General features: G+C 41.8%; 1 protein-coding gene across 1 annotated transcript; it reads right to left on the reverse strand.

Moving 5' to 3' along the window:
- Window positions 1-536: 536 nt before the first annotated feature.
- On the reverse strand, window positions 537-27,559 carry TBX18 (T-box transcription factor 18). Its single transcript, XM_077811661.1, has 8 exons — window positions 27,262-27,559; window positions 25,697-25,880; window positions 23,436-23,537; window positions 19,892-20,063; window positions 10,723-10,890; window positions 9,052-9,116; window positions 5,531-5,625; window positions 537-1,261 (listed from the first exon to the last, which is right to left on the reverse strand). The coding sequence occupies exons 1-8, from the start codon at window positions 27,557-27,559 to the stop codon at window positions 537-539; spliced, it is 1,809 nt and encodes a 602-aa protein (XP_077667787.1).

Raw genomic sequence — 27,559 nt, forward strand, 5'->3', positions numbered from 1 at the left:
TTTCCATTTACTTTGTAGATAATCCATAGCTATCCCCCTATTTTAGACTGGACTCTGCATGTTTAACACTTGAAGTCCAAATAACTATTGTATCTCTTATAACAGAGAAGAACATTGTACTATGTGTTTGCTGCATCAGCTCAGCACTGGATGAACACTGCAGGGAAATTTGCTAGTTCTGCAGGAAATGTGTTTTGTTTGTATTGTCTAATTCAGACCCAAGTGTCATTTCACTCTTTAAAGGGGTAAGAAAGGGGGAGGGCGAAAGGGGAGGAAGTCCTGCTTAATTTGTTGCATATGTTCCAATGTGTAATACAACTAAGTGTACTATCCCAGAAAACTAAATGGACTGTGCCACAACAAACTCCACAGAACTCAAACCAGAAAACAATCTGGCCACAAGCAAGTCAAACGATTCAGCGAAACTTCCTCTCATATTATATATACATTTTACAAGCTACATTGTGTCCTTTCGTATTCCAAGAGAAGTACATCGTAGATACCAAACATACTGTACTTTTCCTTAAGAAGCTTCATCAAACCATATGTGCAGACACTTGAGATGATGACAGTGTTAAGCTTCCTAGGGTCCTAGAGTCAAAGAAATTCTGCTGCCCCCCACTGCTAAGTAAGTGAACTCCTTCCACAGGGGGTAACATCTGCCGATCAGTCATGGTTCCACTTGGTGAGGACCCCAAGAAACTTCCTTGGGAAGAAACAATTTTCTCAGGACTGGCAGCCAGTTTGGGGGATGTGGAAAAGTTATATCCATACAAAGCACAGGGACTGTGTAGTCTAAACGTATTGTAAGAGCCTTGGTGGGTTTGATTAGTGGTGAAGGCATTGCTTGATGGGGATGGCATGATGTACTGAAGCTGTGGAGACATCCCTGATATCTGCATAGATAAACCGGTTTGTGGGCAGCTGAATGCATCACCGTCATTGCCCGTCATGGACATGTTCACAGTTGTGCTACTTGACACACCCACATAAGAGGGAGTCCTTGGGGGTGCAAAGGTCTCACTGGTTTGGTTTGTGAGCCTGTTGTAGGTTTCAGCAAGAGAAGTGCTGTATCTGTTAAGGGTTAAGCCTGAGCGGGCACAAGCCGTATAGTCAGCTGGAGCAAGGCTACAGAGCTGGCTAGTGTTGGGACCCAGGTGGAAGGCAGGAGAAGAGCAAGGGGACCCAGGTAAGAGGTGAGGGTGGGTAGATGGAACTCCATTGCCAGGTCCCTGGAGTAAAGTAGAGGAGCCCGCATTTCCTGGAAGAGAATTTTAAAACATAAATAGCATACCGAAAAGGTTAACATCTTAGACGGTGTTCGATCATCAATTAAAACCTGCACTCTCCTGATACTAAATGCGATCAGTTTGGTACAAAGATTTTTGATAAATGTTACAAATATTATCCCTTCAAAATACACTAACTAAATATGGAATACAAGTTGGGACTGTGCAACTCTGCATACACCCAAGGTTACACCCAGATTTGTTCTCCTGTCGCACAGTTTACAGTTATTTCAGTAGACACTGGAAACAAATTGTCAGGGCCCAGGCTATGGTGTTGTAAATTTCAACTCAGAATGTATCTTAAGTCAAAATGATGAACCCTAGAAGAGTTTGCCCTGGATTATTTATAACCAGCCTGCCCTTTGGAGTGCATTTATAACCTCGGGCTCAGTGTGTGTTACACATTCCTCTCTGTGCCTGATCTACAGAGGATAGGAGTCTGCCTCTTGTTCTGCCCACAGCCCACTGCATCGGCTACCACCAGCCACTATGAGACGCTCACAATCCCAACTCTCTCAGCCTGTGTCACTGTGCCCACAATGTGGAGATACCATTCAGGATACCATTCAGCAAAAGGATAAGTCTCAGCTCTGTAGTGGAGCTACCAGGCAAGGAGACTGAAAGGTATATTCAGGGGTGAGCTGGAGCCCGTTCTCACCGGTTCGCTAGAACCAGTTGTTAAATTTAGACGCCCCTTTAGAACCGGTTGTCCCATGAGGGAGAACCGGTTCTAAAAGGGCTTCTAAATTTAACAACCAGCCAAAAGTGGCACCTTAGGCGCCGACTCCGTGGGTGCTCTGGGGCTGGAGCACCCACGGGGAAAATTTGATGGGTGCAGAGCACCCACCAGCAGCTCCCCGCCCCGCCCCAGCTCACCTCCGCTCCGCTTCCACCTCCTCCCCTGAACGCGCCACCCCGCTCTGCTTCTCCGCACCCCCCCACAGCTTCCCGCAAATCAGCTGTTCGTGCGGGAAGCCTGGGAGAGCTGAGAAGCAAGTGGCAGCTTCGCGCTCAGGCCCAGGGAGGCCTCGCACCGCAGGTAAACCTGGGGGAGGGGGGGTCGCAGGGGAACCGCTTCCCGCCCCAGCTCACCTCCACCTCGGTGGGCCTGAGCGCGAAGCTGCCGCCTGCTTCTCAGCCCTCCCCGGCTTCCCGCACAAACAGCTGATTTGCGGGAAGCCGGGGGAGGGGGGCGGAGAAGCAGAGCGGGGCAGCGCATTCAGCGGAGGAGGTGGAGCGGAGGTGAGGTGAGCTGGGGCTGGGTGCGGGGAGCTGCCAGTGGGTGCTCTGCATCCACCAAATTTTCCCCTTGGGTGCTCCAGCCCCGGAGCACCCACAGAGTTGGCGCCTAAGACCCCACTTTTGATGTGATCAGTGTGGGGAGTGGCCACTCCCCCTGCTCCCCCCCAGCTACGCTCCCCTGCCCCTAGGAGCCAGAGGGACCTGCCGGATGCTTCCTGGGAGGTAAGCACCACCAGGACTCCCCACCTTGCCCCCCGGCAGGTCCCTCAGGCTCTTAGGGGCGGGGTGGGCACCCACTATGGTGGCCCACGAGACCCTCCTGCCCAGTTCTGGGGGCAGTCAAGGGACAGGGGTGGATGGGGCAGGGGTCCCCGTGGGGTGGGGGTGGGCCACGACCCCCACGTGGGGTGAGGAAGGAACCGGTTGTTAAGATTTTGGCAGCTCATCACTGGGTATATTAGAGCTAAAATGTCGCCAGAAACCTAGCTTCCATTCTCACCATCTGTGAACAGAAATTGTAACTTCCACAGCCCGTGTGACCACCAAAGAAGGGGAGAGAAGAGGAACTAGAACTATGAGTAGTCATGTGTAGGAAGCAGGAAGTTTATTTATATGAGCGCCCTGCTCTCAAAACAGCACTGTTACTTAAAAGCAAATAGGTAGGGTTGATCTGCCTCCTGCATAGCTCAGCCTCGTAAGCAAGCAGCATAAACTGCCTTTGGGGGCTTATGTACTGAAGTATCTCCATAGTATGAAGTCAGCTTTCTATGTCAAGCCTTCTCTCTCTCTCTCTTGCTCACACACACATACAACTAGCCTTGCCAGAACTCAGCCAACCTGTCTGAAGTTTCACACGTATGATATTATGTTGGCGTAGAGCTACTCTGGAAAGTTTGAGGCAAGTAAAGCTCTGTGTTTTGGAAATCCGACGATTTTTTTTAAAAAGGAAGATGATTTCACTTCTTGAACACTCTCCTGGCCTTTTTTGGCTTTTTGTAACTCAAAATGGCTTGGCACAGAAACTCCAGTTTTGTGTTTGGCCAGGGCGAGGAATGGAGCCCAGGACTGCTTTTGTGTTTTATTAGAAGGTGGAGGAGGAAAGAGGCTAGTTATTAAAAGTGGTTTCTATGTATACTATAGGCTCTGAGGATTTATTAAAGCTTCTTGATGTGAATGAGACTACCACAAAGGTTGGGGCCAGGGGGCATGATTGCAGTCAGGCAAGCACCTGGCATGGGTGGGGAGGCATTGAAAGCAGCAAAAGAGATCTGGTTTGGGTGGGGAGGGATGACACGTACACTTGAACCCACAGAGAGATGGTTTGGGGTGGCGAGGGGACCCAGGCCCAGAGAGTGATCTGCCTCTGCCCAAGAAGTTCCACTTTATGTGCCCCCTCCTCCACATAGCTCTCCCCACTATGGAGGAAGGGGGAGGCAGGAAACCATAAAAAGGGGTGTGGCCTACACAGCCGGCCAGAGAAAGCCACATGGAGAGAGGCAGTCTCTAGCTCTTTGCAAAGTCTGCTGGAGTCTCTAGGCAGTTTGCAAACCCCACAGGGACGCCTTGCTGAGCAGTTCTTATGTTTTTCAGAATCTAAGGAGTTTCTCCAAATGAAAGTTAGTGTTAAATTTGCCAATATCTATGAGATACTTCAACACCCGCTCCCAGACCACCCACACTTTTTTAAAGAAAACTAAAACCACACGAAAGAGAGAGTCTGGAAATACATGGTGAAAGTCACCTATAAACGAACTCTGCCCCTGCATCTCTGCCCAAGAACGGCCAAGACCAAGAGACCATCCTGTCCTTAATAACTCACATCTTCAGCCACATTAGTGGCATTAAAACCAAGAACTGACTTAACTTGATAACCTTACTCCGTAAGAAAAATTAAACGTCCACTGCAGCAGCATTTAAACAGAAGTACCCTCCCTTATACTGCCGATCACAAGCTACTCCTGCCAAATTTTAAATTAACACCCTTATGCAATTATTGGAAACAGTCAGCTTTCTACTTCTTTTCTTCAAAGGGCACCATTCTCAGGACAATTCTCCAGACATATGGAAATTCAAATGCAAATGTCATGATACTGCAAGATATACAGCTACAAACCTCAGAAGGGCTGGACCAAAAGACTGACAACACATGCAGCAAAACATCAGAGTAAGTGGGAAGACGTGCATAGCATAGACACTTATTGCATAGACCCAAAGTAGATAGCCACAAAATACAGCCTTTAGAGTCTATGAAAACCTCATTTAGCAAGAGTCCGTCACCAGAATATCTCCATTTTACAAGTAAGAGGTAACAGGTGCACAAGAGACAAAGTGGAATGGAGCAAAATTACGGTAGTTTGGGTGATCTTTACTATGCACTTCCATATTTATTTTAAGTGTAGTCTTTATTTTGAAATTTCTGGCTAACATTTGTGAGTTTACTTGAGAGACCTTCAACACTTCTCTTAGGGCTCCCCCACTTCTTAAAATATTCCCAACTTCAGTTCCTGCTTAATGAAAGCTTGTTGTAATTGTTGTTAATTTTGGGGGGGGCGGGAGGGGAGGTTGGTTAGGTTTTCTGTGCTTAGTAATATACATATTAGTCTGGATTAATGGATTCGGGAGTTTTAAAGGCTTAATCCTTGGTGAAAAGCAAATTAAGTACTGGGGGAATGTTCAAGTTAATACATAGCTATGTCAGTAATAGTATCCGACGCCCTTTTTATGATTACTGGCATAACATTGTAGAATAGTGAATTTACTTAACCATTCTATACCGGGTTTTAGAAGCTACAATAATAGATCTCTTTTGTCCTGTTCACTGCAAACCTGGTTAAATTAGTTTATTTCTATCTCTGGAAATAAAAAACCTATCATCTGCATCTGGAGTTAACTTAGTTTTTCTGTAGGTGATACACAAATCTAAGTTTTTCATAAGGAGTGGTAGCACAATTTTATCTTTAGACATTTTGTTTTTTCAGGACTACAAATAAGATTATTACCTTGTTTGGGGATCCCAGGTATATCTTCAAATGTAAGTGTCCTCAGTGAAGGTCTCCAGAATGCATAGGACTCCACTAAAGCTTCCAGTCCCATTCTAAATAGAACAAAAACACCACTATGTGAAAAGAATGATCTGTTTTTGGTTTGTCACTTTTTGTAGCTAGTTCATCACTCAGTCTCACACACACTGTATGTTTCAGGAAAAAAAATATTTTTAGAACAATGTTTCTCAGACTCTGGTCCATGGACCACCAGTGATCTGCAGTGAACGTGCTGGTGGTCGCAGAGAGCTGGCTGGTCCCATGGTGCTGGCTCTTCTTGTTTCCAGCTGCTAAATCACTTTAAAAAACTGCTAGCCGTACCTTTAATAATTCCCTAATAGGACTTTTCCACATCAGTCTGATTGCCTGAAGGATGATCTGCCATCTCACATTTTAGAAGGAAAGTGATCCATAAAACAACTTCTGTTAAAATGTGATTCAACACTCTCCTTTCCTTAGAAAATTGTGCATACAAGATGCATGACTCATGGATATGCTACTCTTTTTGAGCCTGTTACTGGGCGCTATTGGATTAAAAATATCTTTTTAGAAAATAGCTTCAAGAGTTTTCTCTCAGCCTTTACAAGCTTTTGAATGACAAATAGAAATAACTGACTAACCACTCAACTCACTGGATGTGCCACATACATTTATATAAATCAATTTGATCTTATACAAATATACAGGTATACCTATATACAGGTCATGCTTTTTGTGCCACAAATTCACAAACAAAGCCACAATGTCAGCACACCAGTATAATTTGGCTGCTAGTTTTGAGTGCTAAACTCATAAGGCTTGTTAAGTGTCGATATCGAGCACATACCACAAACAAATGCTTGCCTTTGAACAGCAACACTCTGTAAAATGAAAATATGCAAATGGTCCGATTTGAGACCATCCACATTCTCTTCTGATATTGCTTTTTCCACACTGCAGTTCCAGCAGGATCACAGATATGTTGCAGGAAACAGTTATAAAGTATTTATTAGCTGAACCTGGACTAAAACATAGCCTTCATTTTCTGCAGTAATGGTGACTTTTCACTTCTAGTTAAAGTGGAGATAAAAGCCACCTCCTGGAGGAGAGTAGCCAAGGCGATAATTTATACAAGATGCCGTCGAACAATTTCCACTTTTTATCACCACCCTAATTTATGCTATTAAATGGCCAAGTTTATTTAACAAAACAGTTATGTTTTTCCTGAAGTATTTAAAGAAAAGAAATTTTGGTACCTTCCTGAGTAAAAGATTTTTATAGGGTCAAACCTAAGGCCTAACTGAAGAATGAAACGACTCTCAGCACATAAATTCTGGTTCACTTTGCAAAAGTACAGAGGGTGCTTTTAAAGGGCAAGGCTACTTATCTTTATAAAGCAGCCTGTGAGACTGTAAATGACCTGAAAGGGAATATTTTTAATTAAACAGAATTGTTTTATGTAGTGTTACAAGGCAAAGTTATTGCAGCACAATAGACAATTAAAATGCATCCAAAAGGAGAATGCAATGACACCACGGTATTTTTAACTTTCGGTACAGACTATCATGCTTTCGTAAAAGACATGCTGTAGAAGGCATGGAAAATAAAGCCTTTACATTTAGATTCTACAAAGAATAAAAAACTTGCTGCAAAAAGAATTAAAAATATGAAGCACATTCCCAAATGTATTTGGCCATGTCCTTAGTGCGTGTAAACCAGCACAGGACTATTGATTTCAATGGAGCTACCTCAATTTGTAGCAGCTGACGATCTGGCCCCTTCTACAATAAACATCCTTATTGCAACAAAAGGGCATTTAGATTTGTATTTAAAAGCAGAACAAAACCATTTACACAGAGGCCCTCTTCAGTGGAATTCCATCATGCTCTCCTTGTTCTGAATCACACTTTTCATTCAACGTCCACACAAACAGAATTTAATTAATTTAATTTAAAACAAAAACAAAAACAAGCAGGTCCCAATCCTGAAACAGGATCTGTGTGGTTGGGCCCCTGCAATCACACAGAACGTGAGGAAAGTCAATGGAGCTCTATCCATGCATACCCAGTTGCAAGACTGGTCTCTAACTTATCCCCACCTTTGGATTTCAAAGTGCATCCCATCTTCTGAGGGTGTCTGCTGGAACATAAAGCATGAAATCTGGCCCCAATGAAGTCAGTAGGAGTTTTGCTATTGACTGCAGTGGTGTGAGGATTTTCTCCAAAGGCTTCTGTGCAGGGATTATTTACTTTTGGATATTTGACAGCCCCAAGAATAGTGCTGGTGCTAAAGATATATCAAATATACCATCAGATGGTCATTGAAGGAGTTCAGAGGCACATAGGGTGACTTTCTCTCTCTTGTTAAATATGTAGCATATTCAACAAATTTAATTTGCTTCTTCCTTAACTAACTCTATCTGGAAGTTAGTTGTTTACTCAATTCTAAAATAAAGGACTAAGTTCACCAAAGCTTTCCCAGACCTGAAGAAGAGCTCTGTCGCTCTCACCCACAGAAGTTAGTCCAATAAAAGATAGTATCTCACCCACCTTGTCTCTCTAATATCCAGGGACCAACACGGCTACAACAACACTGCAAACATAAGTTCGCAACTGGCATATTCAGGCACAACTCCCTTCTGCCAATGGAGTGGTGCCTATTTTGTCCCAGGGCTGAGTTTGGCCAATTATTTCCAATCAGGAAGACTCTTAATCCAAGTGCTCAGTGTGAAAGTCTAAGATACTTTGTAATGGATTCCTATCAGTCATCTCTCCCCTTCTATTATTAGTATTTATTATTTGTATTATCATAGCACCTAGAAGCCCTAGTCATGGACCAGTACCCCCACACAGTGCTAGGTGCTGTAATGTTCATCTCCTCCTCTCCCAACATCATCCATTTAAAAAATACTAATTTGCTCTCCAAAAATGAATCTGAGCTCTTCTGCGATTTGCTGTGAGCCGAAATTGATCTCCAATGCTTCAAACCTTTCTACTAAAATAGAAGCTCACTAAACTAGCAGGCATTCACTGAACATTTTTACTGACACAGTTTGTTCTCTTCTCTGGAAGATCAGCTCATAAATACGGCACTTGTAGAAAACAAAATGCAAAGTGGTAACTGAAATTACTTCACCATGTGCAATACAATTAAATGCTTTCTTTTTCAGGTGGAAGGGTTTAGAATGTAATTCATAAAAGAATCACCGTTCAGACAGTGTGCAAGTTTTCTTTTCGTGTTCTATGTCCATAAGCTGCAGTATATATTAGTACATGAATCAAGTTAAACACTGAACTTTCAAGGTTGTATACTGTCATTACATCCACAGAATTTAGGTTTAATTCTATAACTCTAGGGCTAGCACTGGGACACCTAGTTCTTGCAAGCTTGAAAGGTCTGTAAGAACAGAAACTCCCTTTTGTGTGCATGGTAACCATTCTTTAAATCCTTTAACAATTTGATTTTGTCATTGCAGACAAACCCATTTTTCCAAAGCTTACCTGTTACGTCCAGAATCTCTAAATCCTTTAGCAAATGGATTCCTGTCAATCTTCAATCGAGTGATCTGTAAAGATAATAAAAGAAAGTGATGGCAAAACTTTTACCAATTCAGTTTAAATGATACGCATAGCAAATATATCCACCAAACCTGAGCTGTCATTGGAATTTTCCATTTTAATTCTGTTTAAGAATTATAAAAGTTCAAGTGGATCTTTCTTCCCATTTGCAGGTTGAATGTGTTTTTTCTTTTTAACACGATACATTAAGACCTAACCTCGCAATCATTCTCTGCATACATCCCCCAAGGAAGTCAATGAGTGTTTATTTTACACAAAGGCTGGTTGGGATTCTTGAAAGAAGTTGTCTGGAAAATGTTCCTGCTTCAACTAAGACAGTGCATAGCCTCCTTGTCTGTGACAGAGTTACATAACATATATACAAACAGAGAAGGAGATGCTGAATGAGAAAGATTTCTGTTAGGCTGCTATGTTCACATGTACATACTATAAACAAATGGAACACAAGAAAAAAATACTTGTAATTTCTTTAAATCAACAAAATAGTTACCAAATAATGGTAGCCCATCAATCAGATGACTCTCCCCCTTTAAATTTATATTGCATCATTAAATCATTTTGCTTTCTACTTTCTGAAGAAAGTAGGCCATTAATAAGCACAAAGTTTATATTTATATATACACAAATACACACAAACCAAAACATAATTGTGCTAAATTATTTAGAATGAATAAAATGCGACTATACTAAATATGATGTCATTGTGTGTTATACTTAGACAACATGGTTAGAGCAGAAGACTCGGAGTCGGGCAACCTGGGTTTTAATTTTTTCTCTGCAGCTCACAGCGTTAATTTGAATAGGTTGTTTATGGGCCAATCCTGCTCCTTTAGAAGTTAATGAAAGCTATTAATTACTAAATTAAAAACTAACTTCCCCTTTTACAACTTGGGGACATCAATACTTGACTAACGTTGGAAGGTGTTTTGAAGTCAGTGAGTGTTAAGCACCTATGGGATTTTCAGAAGCGCCTATGTACCTATCTGCATTTGAGGCAGAATATCTTTAAAAATCTGGCCTTCAGGCTATGTCTAAACTACAGCCTATGTCAGCAAGATTTCTGTTGCTCAGGGGTGTGAATATTCCACCTCCCCGAGTGACATAAATTCCACCAACATAAGCACTAGTGTGCACAGTGCTATGTCGGTGGGAGAGTGTCTCCCGTTGGCACAGAGCATCTTCAACAGACACGCTGCACCGGTGACGCAGCACCACTGCAGCGCTGTACGTGTAGCCATAGCCTCTTTGGCCCAGATCCTCATAGGTATTAGGCACCCAACTCCCCTGGGAATTGTATCTCAATCCCTAACTGTAAAACAGGGATAGAACTTCTTATGTCCTGTCTATTCAAACTGCAAGAATTTCAGGGCAGGAACCATCTCTTACTATGTACAGTGCCTTGCACACTGGCACTCCTGTCTCAGTTATGGCATCTACATGCTACAGTCATACAAAAAGCTTTTAAATATTTAGAGTATTAGACAAATGCCTTATTACTAAGTGGTGAAGTAAAAGTTTATCCTTTTCTTCTCTTGTACTTGTCTGACATATTCTGAAAAGCCAGTAAAATATTTTTTAAAAAGCCAAAGTTACCTGTTGATTCTGATATGCTGTTACAGTAGTGAAAACGGTTTCAGGAAAGGAGAAAGCTTTGACGCCATCTCCTGAAGGAATGGGCTTGACTGGAGACAGATCATCTGCACAGTCTTTACGAATGACATGGACACGAGGCTGGTATTTGTGCATAGAATGAAGGATAATCTATACAAAAGAAAACAAAGAAAAGGTAATATTTGTTAGAAAGGATGCCCCGCTGTTTCAATGCTGGTAGCATTTTGGAAAAAGATTATGGCATGTGTTGCTTATCATGCAATTTCCTGGAAATTAAGTTTTCTATAATTTATAATGGTCTCATTACAGTAATCTAATCACTATGTACTTACAACATTGCCATCCCTAAACATTCAAAATTAATGAGTGAAGAAGTCAAAAAATAATGAGATTGGCTTAAAAATCACGGGTGAAATGCTGGCCTCACGGAAGTCAATAGGAATTTTGCCATAGACTTCAGTGGGGATGGACTTCACCATATGAGATTTTTTTCTAAAATAAAATCAGTTTGCTTTCTGGATTTTGAATCTTTAAGACAATATTGAAAATGCTTGAAGTATGGTGGTGGTGGATTTGGTTGGTTGGCTTTTGTGACCATAAGGGCTAGAAACATACTTTGTTGGGGTTGTATTTAAAATGAAAGCTGAGATTCTCATGACTCCAAGAGCAGTGGCTTGAAGAAAACCTCCAAATGTCACAGTTGCAAACGTTAGCCACTGTGTATTTACAAAAAGAAAAGGAGGACTTGTGGCACCTTAGAGACTAACAAATTTATTTGAGCATAAGCTTTCTTGAGCTACAGCTCACTTCTTTGGATGCTGTCGCTCACAAAAGCTTATGCTTAAATAAATTTGTTAGTCTCTAAGGTGCCACAAGTCCTCCTTTTCTTTTTGCGGATACAGACTAACACGGCTTCTACTCTGAAAGCTGTGTATTTACAGTATGTAAACAGATACAAGGAGCATTACTTATACGGGAATAATATCTACACTCACCATAATATACACGTGTCAATTTAGGAAAAAGAACAATTCCCTTTACTAAGGATTTAGGCCCCAATCCTATAAAAATCTTATGAATATCAGTGCCTCAAATTAAAGACATCCATAATCGTTTGCAGGATTGCGGTGGTATTTCTACATTTTGAAGGAGGCTTAAAACATCGAAGTTTTGTCCTTATGTTTTCTTCCATTTCATTAAAGATAAACACACTTTTAATAAAGATTTCTTTTTTAAAAAATCAGAAGCTTGGCAATTTTGGAAGGTCTAATCAATAAATAAATCACCAGTCCCATAGCTACTGGCTTGCAGAAGCTTTAATCAAGATTCAAGAGCAACCTATTTTAAATTTCCTGCTTCTTTAGCAGCCGCAGAGTGCTTATGCAATCAGACATCACAACATGGAGCCCTTAACGTCACATGGCCTGAATAATGCCAAATACCATGAAACCTCATTTCTCCAAACAAAATGGGGTCATTAAATTAGCTTGGATAAACAAGGGTTGGCTAGGCAGAGTACTTTTTAATACATTTAGTCCTGGCTGGGGGACATAATCCTGTTTTGGAGAAGCAAAGTTTCTGGATAATCAAGGTTTTCATTACATTGCAATTGGGCTTTTTGACAATGACATCAGAAGAGCTCCAGTAAATGACTTCAGACAGTCCCCTATGGATAGGGCCCTACCAAATTCTCAGCCATGAAAAACGCCTCACAGACCGTGAAATCTGGTCTCCCCCCTGTGAACTCTGGTCTTTTATGTGCTTTTACCCTCCACTATACAGATTTCACAGGGGGAGACCAGCGTTTCTCAAATGGGGGTCCTGCCCAAAAGGGAGTTGCAGGGGGGGTCGCAAGGTTATTTTAGGAGGGTTACGGCATGGCCATCCTTACTTCCGTGCTGCCTTCAGAGCTCAGCAGCTAGAGAGCGGCCACAGTTGGCCGGGCGCCCAGCTCTGAAGGTGGTGCCCTGCCAGCAGCAGCGCAGAAGTAAGGGTGGCAATACCACACCAGGTCACCCTTACTTCTGCACTGCTGCCTTCAGAGCTGGGCAGCCAGAGAGTGGCAGCTGCTGACTGCGGGCCCAGCTCTGCAGGCAGCAACCCAGAAGTAAGGGTGGCAACACCGTACCCTGCCCTCCTTCCTTCTGGGCTGCTGCTGGCGGCGGCTCTGCCTTCAGAGCGGGGCTCCCGGCCAGCAGCTCTCAAGGCAGTGCCGCTGCCAGCAGCAGTGCAGATGTAAGGGTAGCAGTACCACAACCTACTCTGCAATAACTTTGCGACCCTCCGACAACTCCTTCTTGGGTCAGGATCCCACAAGTACAACACCCTGCACTTGAAATAGCTGAAATCATGAAATTTACGATTTTTAAAATCCTATCACCATGAAATTGACCGAAATGGATCGTGAATTTGGTAGGGCCCTACCTATGGTTATTCTAATTCAAGGTGACTTCCCCAGCTTCTGCAGCCTCGCTTACAGCAAAAGGCTAGATATTGGCTTTGTTGAATTGAGTGTTTAAATATCTCTTCCAACAATCTTTCCAGAGTTTTTCTGTTGGAAAAATCTCTATAAAAGAAGAATTAGCAGGTAAATAACAGCAAAAGTCTGATCTTGCATTCCTTGCACACCCTAAATACCTGATGATGTAAGAGAGTAATGGGTGTATTAAAAATGCAGGATCAAGCTAAAACTATACAGTAGAACCCCAGTTGCCCATTGCCATGCACCTTGCCTAGTCATTTACACCAGCATAATTGAATATAAATTTCAGGTTTCAGAGTAGCAGCCATGTTAGCCTGTATTCGCAAAAAGAAAAGGAGGACTTGTGGCACCTTAGAGACTAACCAATTTATTTGAGCATAAGCGCTCGTGAGCTACAGCTCACTTCATCGGATGCATTCAGTGGAAAATACAGTGGGGATAAATTGCTTTTCTACTATTCTGATTAGGCAGAAGTTTACATACACACAGCCTTTGTACTGGGTTAAATGACTACACAAGGTGCAGGGCAATGGTGAAGTGGGCCCAAGACATTGCCAATTTAATAAGCAAATAACTAAATCACACCTCTCCCTGAAAATGTATTACCCTCTATTGTTGTTAGTAATGCCTATAATTCCTATCAAGGAGAGATTAGAGAAAAGAAGCTCTATGTTTTCAGTTTGCTTCCTCTGTGCATTTAATAGCTCTGAGTAGACTGGCTCTACACCGTTGTCCCTGGAGAATCAGTCAGGTTCCCCTGTTTGTGTGGGTCTTTTAAAAAGCAGGAAACATGCAAACCACAAAAATGGCCAAAGAATTGACATTACCTTGAACTTATTTTTTTAAGTTGGCTGCATACCTTTAATAATTCATTACACAGCATGACCCAGTCAACGACACCCATCTCAGACCAGTCCATTCTTTATTTAAGATAATTATACTCAAATTGACAAGCAGCTCAGTACGGTACGTGGGTGTAACAAAATACTGGTTCATTTCCTTTAGATCCAGGCCATGGTCCGCCCTGTGAATGGGAGTAAGGAAGTCGAAGGCAGGCACGCCATTTCTGTGACTTGAAGAGTCCCAATCTCCCTCCCAGGCTGCTCCAGGGACAGTGCAACAACACAAACTGCAATTGCAAACTGACAGTCCAGTTCCTAGGAAGCAAGCTGGCTTTCCACACACTTTAATTTTACTTGCAGAATAGCTCATCTTAAATGTTAATATCGCATTGTTAGGATTTTTTAAATAATGACTATGTTAATATCTTGTTCTCACGCTCTTCCCTGTTGTTCCCTTAGGCTCATTGTTCTTGTACTGATTACCCATGAAGGTCTTCAGCTTCCTGACCATGCTATATAAACAAATATTTCAGTGGAACCATGAGAAGAGGCACAGCAGCCTGTGATGGAAGGTGCTAATCAGTGTACCATGGCATCATTTCTCTGGTGGTGCTATCATTTCTTGCAGCATTTAAGCTTTCTTTTTAAATGACTTAAGCATCTACCCCATAGTGGTGAAGATCTTGTTCTTAATGCGGAATGACAAAGAACAAAACAACAGCACCAAAGAACAAACCTTGGCCCTAGCAGTGGCTACAGCTGGCCCTAAACACAAGGGAAGCCAATGTTACTGCTCCATGGGCATGCACACCATGCAGAAGGACCTTGCTGCAACTCCCCTTTTCCATACAAAGTGACAGGGCCAATGAACGCACAGCCACACGTGACATTTTTTGTAGCAGGGACTTTCTAAGGAGTGTTTATGGAATGCCTGTCACAATGGAGCCCAATGATGGGAGCCTTATGCATAACCAAAAGACAATCAATAACACCAGCACAACAGGGGTCCTCCCCCGCTTGCCTGCAGCCTAGCAGCACAAGGGGCTTTTCTCCTAGCTGCCAAGTTCCTTTCCCCACATCTTGAAAACCAAGCCAACCAACCAAGCAAAAATCCTTTTTGACCCTTTGTGCAAAGCTCATCGATTCAGGCTTTGGACGTGGGGAGAAACATTTGGGTCTAAGACGTATAAACTGCCCCCTATTACCTTCACAGAACTTAGCAATGCAAATTTAAATGGCAACACTTTCAACTTTTCACTGCAGGTCATTTTAACAAAAAATCTACAGCTACTCCGAACTTTGGAACGTGAGCAGAACAATGGCCTGCCTCCACCTGTAACCGGACCACTGCATTATAGAGGGGAGAAAATAGACCAATTTAATTCAATTTCAATACCACAGGTGGGATTCTATTTCAAACTAGGGGTTAAAACAATTTACTCTGCATCAAAAGTAGTAAGTGGAAGAATGTCAAAATATTGAATTTTTTTTCCATTGAAATCTTGATAAAAAGGGTGTGAAAATTTCAACCAGTTCTAATCAAAGAGGATTGATATTACCTGGGAGCCTCTATTCCAGAGACTGCAGGGGAGAGGGGTTTGTATAAGAAAGAGGACGTATGCACGTGTGATGTGTGCAGCATGTTTGTGTATCTGTGTCAGTCGTAATATGAAGATTTCCTTTTCATCATCGTAAAATCTCTAATTAATGATACTGATGTCTTTCAAGGGACAGCATTATACCCCAGTGTCTCAGTGGAGATTACTGCCCTGTATAATTTAAGATGCATTACCTTTTCAAAGCAGTCTGCGACAAATTAACTGGGTGACTCCCATTAAGTATGCAAGTATCACATTGAAAATGTATCTTTGTAAATTTCACCTGACCCTCCAGTTGTTCCACATGCAAAATTCACATGGGGATTCTATGTGCAAAACCACTTCAAGATCTGTTCCATGTGTCTGTTTATACAACATTACTATAAAAGTGGGAAGACAAGGACTCCCAATCAAAATGCTGATGACAACATTAGCACACAAGAGTGTTTACAGGAAGTGTTCAAACGGCAAAGTGAGTGGCCCTAAAATATTAAGAAATGTAGCCATGTTCAGTTCTAAACAAAGGGCTAAAATTGGGGAAGGCACTGTCACTTTACTGTCATTCTGTACAGGGCCCTGACCTGGCTGGCCATTAGTCACTTTCACAACATAAATGTTTACTAATATGTTGTAAAGTTCACGTATGTAGCCCCAACAGTTCACATATGTAGCCCCAGCTCACATGAATGGGAGTTACACGTACAGCTTGAGGATAGTAGGGCACCTGGGTTAATATTTTAACATGCCCCTTAAAAATGTGTAACATTGACTTTAGAGTATTTTACCTATTTACTTAGTGTTGTTGATTAGTTGCAACAGCAAGCAGCTTTGAGAAATGTGACTGGCCCTGCTGCCAGTACCAGTAAGTTAGTACTACAGTGTAGATTAAGGGCTCCAACTCATCGCACACTACTGTCATTCCATGGAGGTCAATGGAGTTATGTTGCTGAAGGATCAGAATCAAGCCCCAGAACACTAGCGGAGAAACTTGTGTGTAAACTGGCCATACTTAGGAAGAATATAGGTGTTTGGAAAGAGCAAAATCAACAGGATGTCAAAATGGAGAACTGGACACATGTAAAATATGTTCAAAGGCTAAATTCTGTTTCTCCTTATATGACCATCAAGAGGTGAGTGGGGAGCAGAACTGTAGAAGCCAAGTAGAGGTTCCTCCAAGCCATTCTGCCTGAGAAGAGTGAAAATAAACTTTGCAAAAGCATAAAATCCACCAAATTAAGGATGTGAGGAAAGAAGATTCAGACCTTGAATATAAAAGATAATATTTTGGAGACTATGTGGGCCTGACTGCTAGCTCTTCTTATCTAACACTCCTCTCTTTTGCCACCGTGCAGAGAAAAGTGGGTAATTACCATTTATGTGAAACATAATTATTTCTTATATTCATCAAAAAATATGCAATTTTTCCTTTTCCAATATTGCTGGAGGCCCCCAGAGGCTGCATAGCCATTTCAATTCTGCATTCCATGCTACTCAAAAAGAAAAAATGTACCCATTGAAATAGACACTTCTCTGCTTTCTGTTTTTGCCTTTTCTGATAAGGATGAGTGTTTGCAATGTCCCAGATTTTAGAAATATGAAGTTTGCAACCAACCGTCTATTGTCTTTTAAAAAAAAACCCTTAAATTTCCATTTTTTTATTTTATTTTGGGAGGGGGGGATGTTGTAGTTCTCAATCAGTTCAATGTGTCTTGAATCTCTGTAGAAGAATACTACTTGGCTAGCTTCCAAACTGAAACTTTAATAAATAAAGAGCGCTCCAGTAATTTTAAATTTCTCTGCACCATGAATAAGGATGTGCTACAAACACTGTGGATTTCCGCTCAGGGGGAGGAAAGCCTGAAATATAGCCTTGCACAATATAGTATAGTATACAGCATACAATACAGTAAATACAGTAATTTAGCTCTTTGTCCATCTTCAAGATTAAATCTTGAGCCCCAGTCCTGCAACTAATAGCACATGGGCAGACTGCTGTGTCCATATGTAGCCTCACTGAAGTCAATGGTTACAACAATCTGCCTGGACGGTTGGCTACGTCTCCTCTTGGAGGTAGGGGTGTGATTCCCAGCTCACCTACACATACTCTCTATAGCTCTCATGGAACTAGCAAGCTAAAAGCTGCAGTGTAGCCACAGTAACATGAGGCAGCGGTGCGGGGTGGCATTGGCTAACTGCCTTGAGTACAAACCGGTCTGGACCTCATGAGTACATACTTGGGGCAGCTAGGTCAGGCTGCCACTCGTTTCTGCCCAGGCTACCAACACTATACTACTATTTTTAGCACACAGTGCGAGTATGTCTACACGATCTCGGAATCACACTACTAACCGCAAGTGTCGACACAGCCTGTCAGCTGTAGAATTGGAGTCTTCCAGAATTGCAGCTCTCTTCACTTCTTAAGCACTTCAGTAAAATGTTGGTGCAACCCGTGTTCACATTAATTGCAGATACACAAGTAATCCCACTGAAGCCCATGGAACTTCTCAGGCTGAATAACATTTTATTCATTCCAGGACTGCCGAATCAGACCCCCCGGATCATAATTCCACAGATAAACAGTGTAAATATTGGGGGGAGGCATTAAATCCTAAATAGAAATACTGTTAATTCAAAACCTTTTATGGCCGTATCTACAGTGAAACAGCAATCTGACTCCGGCAACATCTGCCGATAACATAGTATGACTCTTTCTTGCAATCAGGTGGGAAAAAATAGTTGCTCACACCTATGTAACATAAACAAAGGATAGGCAAAGAACTGAAAAAAGACTACCGAGATAAAGAACAAGGCTTAACACAGCAGAGTTATTGGACCAGATTTATCTCTAGTGCAAATCCACTATTTAATTAGGTATGACTTGGCCCCATCACTTTACTACCCCCTCCCATGTAGGGACATTCAGCATGGGCTGTACAAGCCCACCTGGAACCCTGATTTCACTGCTCCGGTACCCAACCGGGCTAGATTACAGCTAGCTCAGTACGTCCACCCAAGCTGCAGTCACACCCTATGACTGCAGTATAGACGTTCCCTATAGACACATATTCTCTTTAGAGAAAATGGAGGTGCTTGTAGAATTTACAATTGGGACCATGTTCTCACACTGTTCTGCAAGCAGCGGTCCCGCTGACTTCAATGGGAAATGTGCACAGAAGAAAAGTGCTGATAGCTATATATAGCATCTTTGCATATAGTGCTCGGGTTATTCCATTTTATCCCTTTTCGTGACTGAGGAATCATCCTATTTAATAAGTCTGGCCACTTTAGAGTCAATGGAACCCACATCCAGTCTGTGACTTGTCACTCAAGTTCCTAAAACTCTAGACACTTTGAATTCAATGTTCCCTTTGAAAGAACCCCAACATTTGCCATTTATTACTGGATTTGTCCAAAGTAAAGACTTCATCCTGTCTAAAAACAATTCTTGTTTTTTAATTATTTCCTAAGGTGTCAAGTACAACTATTTTAGGGATTGTTGGAAAGATGCTGGCTTACATCTGTCATGTTTCAACAGTTTTCAAGAGAAAAGGAAATATGAATATAAACACATTTTGTCACATTAGATAATGTCATAACTAAACAATTCATAGCTTGCAAACAGAGCACTCATACTGCAGCAGTTTGCCAGCTTTTTCAGAAGTAATGAGCCTCAGCTGTGAAAGGGTCTTGCTTCATAAGGTATGTAATAAATCATTATCAGAGTGAACCCAGCTCCCATGTTGTTCATTTTGGAGTGCAATTATTAACACCCCATGGGATTTCACACAAATGTTTAGGTTAAAAAAAAAACAGTTAAATGTACTTTTTATTCACATAAACTTATTACATATTACTAACATTTATTTGCACTACTTGTGAGTTTAAGCACACTTTTTTGATAAAAACTGAAATTGCAAGATAGATAGATATGGTGGTAAAATATGAGAGCAATTCTGTACTTCTAGTTTAGTTAATCCAGTCTTGCACAATTCTATTTATCCAGGGGTCTTATATTTTTGAGGGGCAAATAAACTAGCAGCCATTTTTAAAAAATCATCAATCAATTATCAAAGCTAAAGAACGAGCAGATTTTGTATGTGTGCTGGTCAATTTTTATGAAGCTTTGCAAGGCTGAGTTCATTCTTGTCAACAGGAAGGTATACGTCATAAAATCTTTATTTGATGACTGATGTGCTAGTTTGCAATATTGTAAGACATGGGATACTCACATGCCCTTGATCGTCCAGCTCATTGTTCGTAAGTTTCAGTTTGTCAAAGCTGATCACTTGCCTCATCCAAGTCTCCCCTGAGGCGGGTGAATCAGGGTGAATATACACACGAGGAGGTACTGGTGAATCAGCATTCCCGGCCACCATCCACTTAGAGCTATGGTAAACATACCTATAAAAAGAAGCCCAACATCTGTCAGAATTGAACTGGAAATAATTCATCAGGCTGATTTATATTGATATAGCAGGACTTCATATGTACAGCACCCGTCAATGTACAAATGTTGAGGGACAATAATTAAATGGATCTAGTCACAATATCCCAGAGAGAAGTGATCATTTTTCCAACAGGAAAAAAAAAAGAGGGAAAATAACCAACTTAAAAGAAGTCTATAAAAATAGTGAGGAAATTCAACTGAGATTTGAGAGATAAAAGGCAAGTAATCAATATAAACAAAGTCACAGCATTTTGGGGAGCCTTCTCTCTCACCACTGTCAAGTTACCTTAATAGCTGCACTAAGAAACACAATAGTGTTCTTTCCTGCAAATAACATGTTTAATTTACTTTTATTTCAACTTTCAATTTTCAGTTGCTGCATACAGCTGAGTTACAAAATATTAGCAAAAGTATCTACAATAGACAGGACCAAATTCTGCTCTCATTTAGAGCCTGATCCAACTCTCATTAAAGCCAGTTGCAGTCTTTCCACTAACCACCAGTTACGCTGGGATAGATCCACTGATCTCAATGGCATCACTCTGGATGGCCTCCAGTATAAACAGAGCAAAATCTGGCCCTTAATCTATACAATGACATAAACAACTCTTTATATGACTCACTTAGCATGTTGTTTCTAACATGAAACAGTCCACAAATAAAACTATTCCAGATACAACGCATCTTGTGACAATGAAAAAGAGAATGAAATTAAAAGGAGAAGAATTCTGTGAGAACCATATTGATCTTCTCGACAGTACCACAGAAATATTTAAATAAAAAACCCACATCCTATTATGTTTCTTTTTATTAAAAAAAAATAAAGTCATTCTGCAGTAAAAATGTCTTATCCTTCAGTAAAAATATCTTATTCTGAATTCAGCCATTTTGTAGAACAATTATGTATTTTTTAAAACCCACTAATTAAAAACTGTGCAAATGAATATGTCTGATAGGCATACACCCTTCAGAAAAAAGAACAATGCCCTTAGCAAAAAAAATAAACAGTATGATTTAATTTTAAGAAATGTCTTTCAACACTTTCATCAGGTATGTCTCTTTGTACAGTTCTCCTCTTTAAGAGAAAAAAGAATATTCAACATTATCAATAGTGGAAACAAAATTATTCATTACAAATATGTATGGATGTAAATCATACGAAGCCATCAATTATGAAATGATATCTATGGTACCTTCTCGTGATTCCTTCTTGTGGAGAAACAGCCTCTACCTAAATCATACAGTTTGTTATTTGTTTTAATATTTCTTATCTTATGTATTAGTCTTTTTAATTTGTGAATGAATTAGATTTAATATTTAATATTAAGATGTGAACATTACAAATTGTACTTCATTGAATTTATTTAAAATGTTTTAAAACAATACCTAACTTTTCAGATAAGGTTTAATTTTGCTAAGTTTAAATATAAATTATCCTCAGCTGATACCATTTCAGTTAAAGTTTTGTCATTTACTTCAAGGGGAGCAGGATTGGGCCTAGTATACAACTGTTACGGTATCTCTTTGCTGTTCAGATGTTCAGGGCAGGCAGTTTGTAAAGTATCAAGCACAGTAATGGGACTAAAATAATAATTAGTATAAAAGAATACATCCACTGCATAAGAGCTTTGCTTACAGAAAAGTGAAATCAGATAAAAGTAACACCACCATTTACCAGGAAGATAAAATAAACATAATACTAAATTCTTAACAAAAATATGTGTGTGCCAACCATGAAAATACTGCATTTTATATATGATAACATGAGCTGAATTTGTTTTTTTGGAAAATTAATAGTCAGCCATGCAGACAGCAAGGACTATAATAATACATATATATTTAAAATGAAAAAGACACATTCATTGTTAAAACTACTACTATTTAATATTAATTTCCTCATCTGAATATCAGAATTTTTAACGTTATTCAAGTCTTGACATAAAGATTGCTGTTTATAAAGATCAGAAACTACATGCTCACAGTACTGTGTAAATTTACATTTCTGTTATGACCAGCTGACAAAGTCTTAATTTGGACCCAAATCAGCATAAAGATTTTCCATTTTAATTGAACTGCTCTAGCCCATAGCCCAGAGAAAACCTGTTTCGGTTTGTTATGACATAATCCAAAAACAAACACCCTTTCTCCTCCCCCCCGCCCACTATATGAATTGTTCTCGGAGTTTATATGGTCACCTTGCTGAAAATTTCTCTGTAAACAGAACTACAATTGTCATAAATGTGCCAATGAAAGGAGGAAATTACAATTAATAATTTTAGTTACACAAGAAATGTAGTTCAGACTCAGTGCTGGTATGGTGAGAAAAAAGTATTCCTTGAGAGTAAGTCTGTTCAGCTTGATCTCTTCCCCTATATTAAAGTGTCATAGTTCTACAATTAAACCTATGGGAAATAGATTTACTGAATTGTTCTAACAATGGGTTGAAATAAACAAAATGATAATATGTAAGGGTCCAATCCTGCTCCCATTGAACCACTTGGTAAAAATCTTCTCTTGACTTTAATGGCAAATAAGGTCAGGCCCTTGATTCATAAAGTTTCTAAACGTGCTAATAGTAATTATTGTGGGCCTAAACCTGCAAACATTTCATCAGACCAGTAGTCCAATAGGCATAGGACTACTTGCTTAGCTCAGGACTGCCCTGGTAAGAGTTCACATAAATGTGACCCTTCTTTGAAGTGTTAAAGAAATAATTAGCATAACTGGTCAATCATTAATAAATATATTCTTTAAAATATGAAGTTTTCACAGACAGAAATGCCATAATTCATTCAAATCAAAATCACTAAAGATACCTACCTGTTATCCCTTTTTAATCTGAATCCATAACACAAGGAGCAGCATTTATCATAAATCCATCTGAATCATAATTCAAGAACATTTAAATGCTTTGCATTTTAATGTAGTGTCACTAGAATATATAATTTTAATATTTATTCATTGATAGGAAATAACTACAAAGGGACACAAAATGGATGTATGTAGCCGTGGACTAGGAACAAAATACATTAAAAATTTCTCTTTGATGGGGCTAAATTGCAGTCTGTGAAAGCAAAAAAAAAAAAAAAAAAAAGACTGCTCACCTATAGAACATAAGCCTAATGTAGAAAGCACTTCAATAAAAACTGCAGTTGTTCTTGCACACTTGGTACAACAAACTTATTTTTATGCACTGAGATGAAAATAGAAATTTGGAAGAGCGTTAAACTCTACCTTCTGTTCATATATATTTGATTCATATTCTCTGCCAACAGCCATATCTGTATGGTTTGCATCACAAGCTTTGTGTTTTACAATTACAGTACCTGTATCTTTTGTTATCCACTGGCACAATGTCCATGGCAATGTAATATTGCTGATGTGGGTCTAAACCTGAGATCTTCACTCTCATTGCGGGGAACATCCGCCTGAACAGAGAAAAAGGGAGGTCATTTTAATATGAAACGGATTTGGGAACAGTTTTACAGTACAGCAAAGTAACCAGTTTGTGAGCACCCTCTCCCTCCCTAACACAGAGAAGTCTGTAAGAGTCTTTTTTGATCATTATGGCCACATAGCCATGAAATGGTCCATTTGATAGGTTACAACGGATTTTTAAAGTGCATTTTTGCTGAACAATGCTTCATATGTTTTGTGATACATTTTGAGAGTACAAATATCGCCATTTAATTTCAGCTTTATTGTTAGATAGTAAGTCATTTTGTTTTGAGACTTTATTTTAGCTACATGTGCATTTAAAACCTGCTAGCCATTTACTAGACATATATTACATGAGATGTGCAAGTAACAGCTCTTATCAAGCAAGATCACAACCTGCAGAAATTTAAATTGCCAGATGAGTACTGACAGCAGCAAAGGGTGTGTCACTTATATATCAGCAAATCATACCATTAAAGACATGGTGATATAAATATAAAACAAGGATGCAGTTATAAAACTCAATGTACCATGCTGTAACCAAACAATATGTTCCTTATTCAGAAGGGACTTACGGTCTGTAACATACTAAAGGTGAAGTCCATGAGTTGCTCTGTGTTTGAAAGGTACAGTAAAACATCTTTATTGAAAGCAGAAACCAAAGTACAAAGTATGTTTATAAATAAGTTCATCATTTAGATCATTTGATGTCCAAAAGTGGAATAGTTAACCAATGTGGAGATTTTAGATTAAAAAAATCATGTCTCAATTCAGGGTGTGTTTGACACTTGCCTTTTAGATGAAAAGTTCATTCTGAAGGGCAAAAATAAGAAATTTTATAATGACTAGTTGATTGCATACTAATAAAAGAATTTTTCTTACTACATAAATCCAAATGCCATCCAAATTAAATTCCATGTTTTCTGTTGTTCTTAAACAATTAGCGAAATTAAAATTGTAGAAGGAAAAATATATGTTATTTCTATAATTTCTAAATAAACAGCAGGGTGAAACTGCCTTGGCTAACTGGTTCCTACTGTTATTTCAGTGCACCTGTAAGATAAAAAAGGAAAATCTTTGACTGGACCCTCAAGACAAATGTTGCTTTGTGCTAGTTAAGACTGCATTTCAATCATTAATAAAGCCTCGCTGAAAATGGAGAAGGTAGCATATGGATTCAATCAAATATGTTTTTGTAATTTCTAATAAGTTCAGATATTTTTATACTAGCCAGGTTTTTGCCATGTGTATCCATTGGAAAGGGGGGAAAGTTTATTTTAAAAGAATACAACATTCATAGACTTCATCCTAATGAACAGGAAACCTAAAACTCCACATGCTCCTGTGCCCATCTAAAATTATCCTGATCTACCTAGCTCATAAATCAATTTGCTTTATCCACTTTGATGTATTTGCAGATTTTAGACTGTGCATGCCATCTGTATAGTTATTATAAATTAGCTGTCCAAAACAGCATAACAAATCTGGCTGCTGCAGCATCACATTTTGTATTCGATTAACATGAATGAACAAAGCTATATTATGAGACAATGTGTTTATCCACCTGAAGGAGAGCATAGCATAAATCAGGAGGGCAGTTAGGATATCCTGTCTCATTTGTATTCAGTCTGATCTTCCTTTATCAATGGACTTCACAATTAATTTTAGCTATATTAGCCTCCTAGAAACTCCAGCTTTCCCTAGTTCCAAGAAACAACAGGAAAAAGAAAAAGAGAAATGTGCCTGTCGGCAACTGTAAATTGGACCGGAGACTAGAAATTAACAAGCCAGTTTATACTATTCATTTGTTGTATTTATGAGTGTGGGATGCAAATGACTAACAAACTACTGCTTTCTTCAAGGACCCGTGCACCCAAGCGCTGCCTGCGGGAAAATGGGCCTGAACTCTTTAGTTTTCTCATGGCGGTTTGATTGTGATGTGGTTGCGCCGTCTGATTTCGATTACTTCTAGGCAACTTCTCCCTCCGCGGTACTGCTGCGCCCACCCAGAGGTGCAGAAGCTGGGTGCTGGCTTTCTGCGTCTCTCCTGACCGGTGTAGCAGAACAGCCCGGCGCAGAAGGACACTTTTGCCCTAGTGTCTTTGCCCCAGAAGGCGGAACTGGATGAGTGCGCGCCGCGCCTTTTTACCTTCCTGCCTTGGTGATGATCATCTCGGTGCCGATCTCATGGAAGCGCTTCCACAGCTCGGCTCCCTGCAGATCTACCCGGGGCACTTGCGGGGTTGGCGGAGGGGAACCGGCCCTAGACCCCTTGGGGGAGCCGCCGGGCGAGACTGGCGGGGACCCTCCTAGGAAACTCTCCTCGCAGCTGCCTGGAATGAGAGCCGGGAGGCAGGGAAGCAGAAGAGAGGGTCAGGCAGAGAGCAGGGCCCGGGATCGCCGCAACCACAGCTCCCAGGGACTTTGGAGCGCCTTGGACTGAGAGGAGCCCGGGGAAGGGCTGCTGGGTCCAGCCCTTGCCCCCAAAGCAGCAGAGAAAGAGCCAGTCAAAAGTCTTCCCACGCCACCCACTGCAGCTAGGGGAGAGGCACCGAGAGGCCTGGAGCATCTCCCGACCCAGCGCGCGTCCCTCCAAGCGTTTACACACCGCGCGGTCATAGCTCGCGGCGCCGAGGCCCTCCTGTCTCTCCCGTGGCGGGCCCAGCGCAGAGATACCCGGCCTGTGCAAGTGGGTATACGCGGGTGTCCCAGCGCGGGGTGAAAAGTCATCCGGGACCATGTGCGGAGTTCAGAGCTGATAACAGACGCCGGAGGGGTATCTTTTCAATAGCACCCATCACCCCCATCACAGCCAGGGCGCTCGCTCCACGGGACCGGGCAGCCCCGCTTCAGGGGTGAGCACCAGCATGCAGCAAACCCCTGGCACCGAGGAGATACGGTCGGGCTGATTGTTTTCCCGGTGCTGCCGGGACAGAGCGAGCCAGGCCCTTTGCGCTGCTTTTTGCAGGCGTGCGGGAAATGAATTAGCGTCGCAGCGTTGGCTGCAGATTTCGCTGGACATTTGATTTCACCTCTGCAGCGTTTGCCCTTCTCTGGCATATTAATGCACCGGTTTTTTTAACGGACACGAATCCACGTTGTTCCTCGCCTCAGCTCTTTTACGTCTAGTGTTAGGATTGGGGTGCTGTTAACCTGAAATGCAGTTGCCAAAAATACCAGGGAACGGAACTTTTAAATGAACACGATCGGGGCGCACCAGACCCTTGCTTTCCCCGAATGCCTGGAGAAGTTGAATTAACACATCTCCGCTCTGACAGATATTTTACTACCAGCTCATTGGCGGGAGGGATTTTTGCACCACGGTGTTAAAGAGAAAAAATAATCAGGGGACGGGAGGGAAGTGTTGGATCCGGAGCCAAGCCGGGTTCGAAGGGGAGGAGGCGAGAGGAAAGAAACTTGAAAAACTGTCAGAAGAGTGAGTGAGCCTCCAACACAGCGAGAGGGAGAAGCCGGAGTGCCTGACCCGGCGCAGGAGGGTTTACAGCGAGCAAAGATGAGCCACGCCGGGGTTGGGCTCTGGCACAGAAGCCGCCCCCCCCCCGCCCCTTCTCAGTGTGCCCGGGGAAGTTCCACGGGCCCCGGCCGGTGTGTGGGGCCAGCGGCTGCTTTGACAGCTTGGGCGGGGTGCGCAGGTTGGTCCCGGTCCCGCTGCAGCGCCCAGCGCGGTGGGATGGGAGCGGGGAGGAGACTCACCGGCGGGTCCCTGGGCGCCGCAGCTCAGCTCCAGCTCGCCGCAGCTCCTGCCAGGCGCCGACGCTGCCCCAGCGTGGGGCTGCAACGGGGCGATGTCGGCGCCCTCGCAGGAGCCCGTTTCGCCGCCGCTGCCCGCTTCTGCCGCCGCCGCCGCCGCCGGCTCCTCCTCGCCGCCCAGCTTGCGCCGCTTCGGCTGCTTGTGCTGCTGCTTCTCGGCTCCGATCAGCGCCTCCACCGAGAAAGCGTGAGCCTTGAGACTCATCGCGGTGCCGGGCGAGGGTCGCCGCTTCTCTGCCAT

This window comes from Eretmochelys imbricata, chromosome 3, assembly GCF_965152235.1.
Source record: "Eretmochelys imbricata isolate rEreImb1 chromosome 3, rEreImb1.hap1, whole genome shotgun sequence".
Taxonomy (NCBI): Eukaryota; Metazoa; Chordata; order Testudines; family Cheloniidae; genus Eretmochelys; species Eretmochelys imbricata.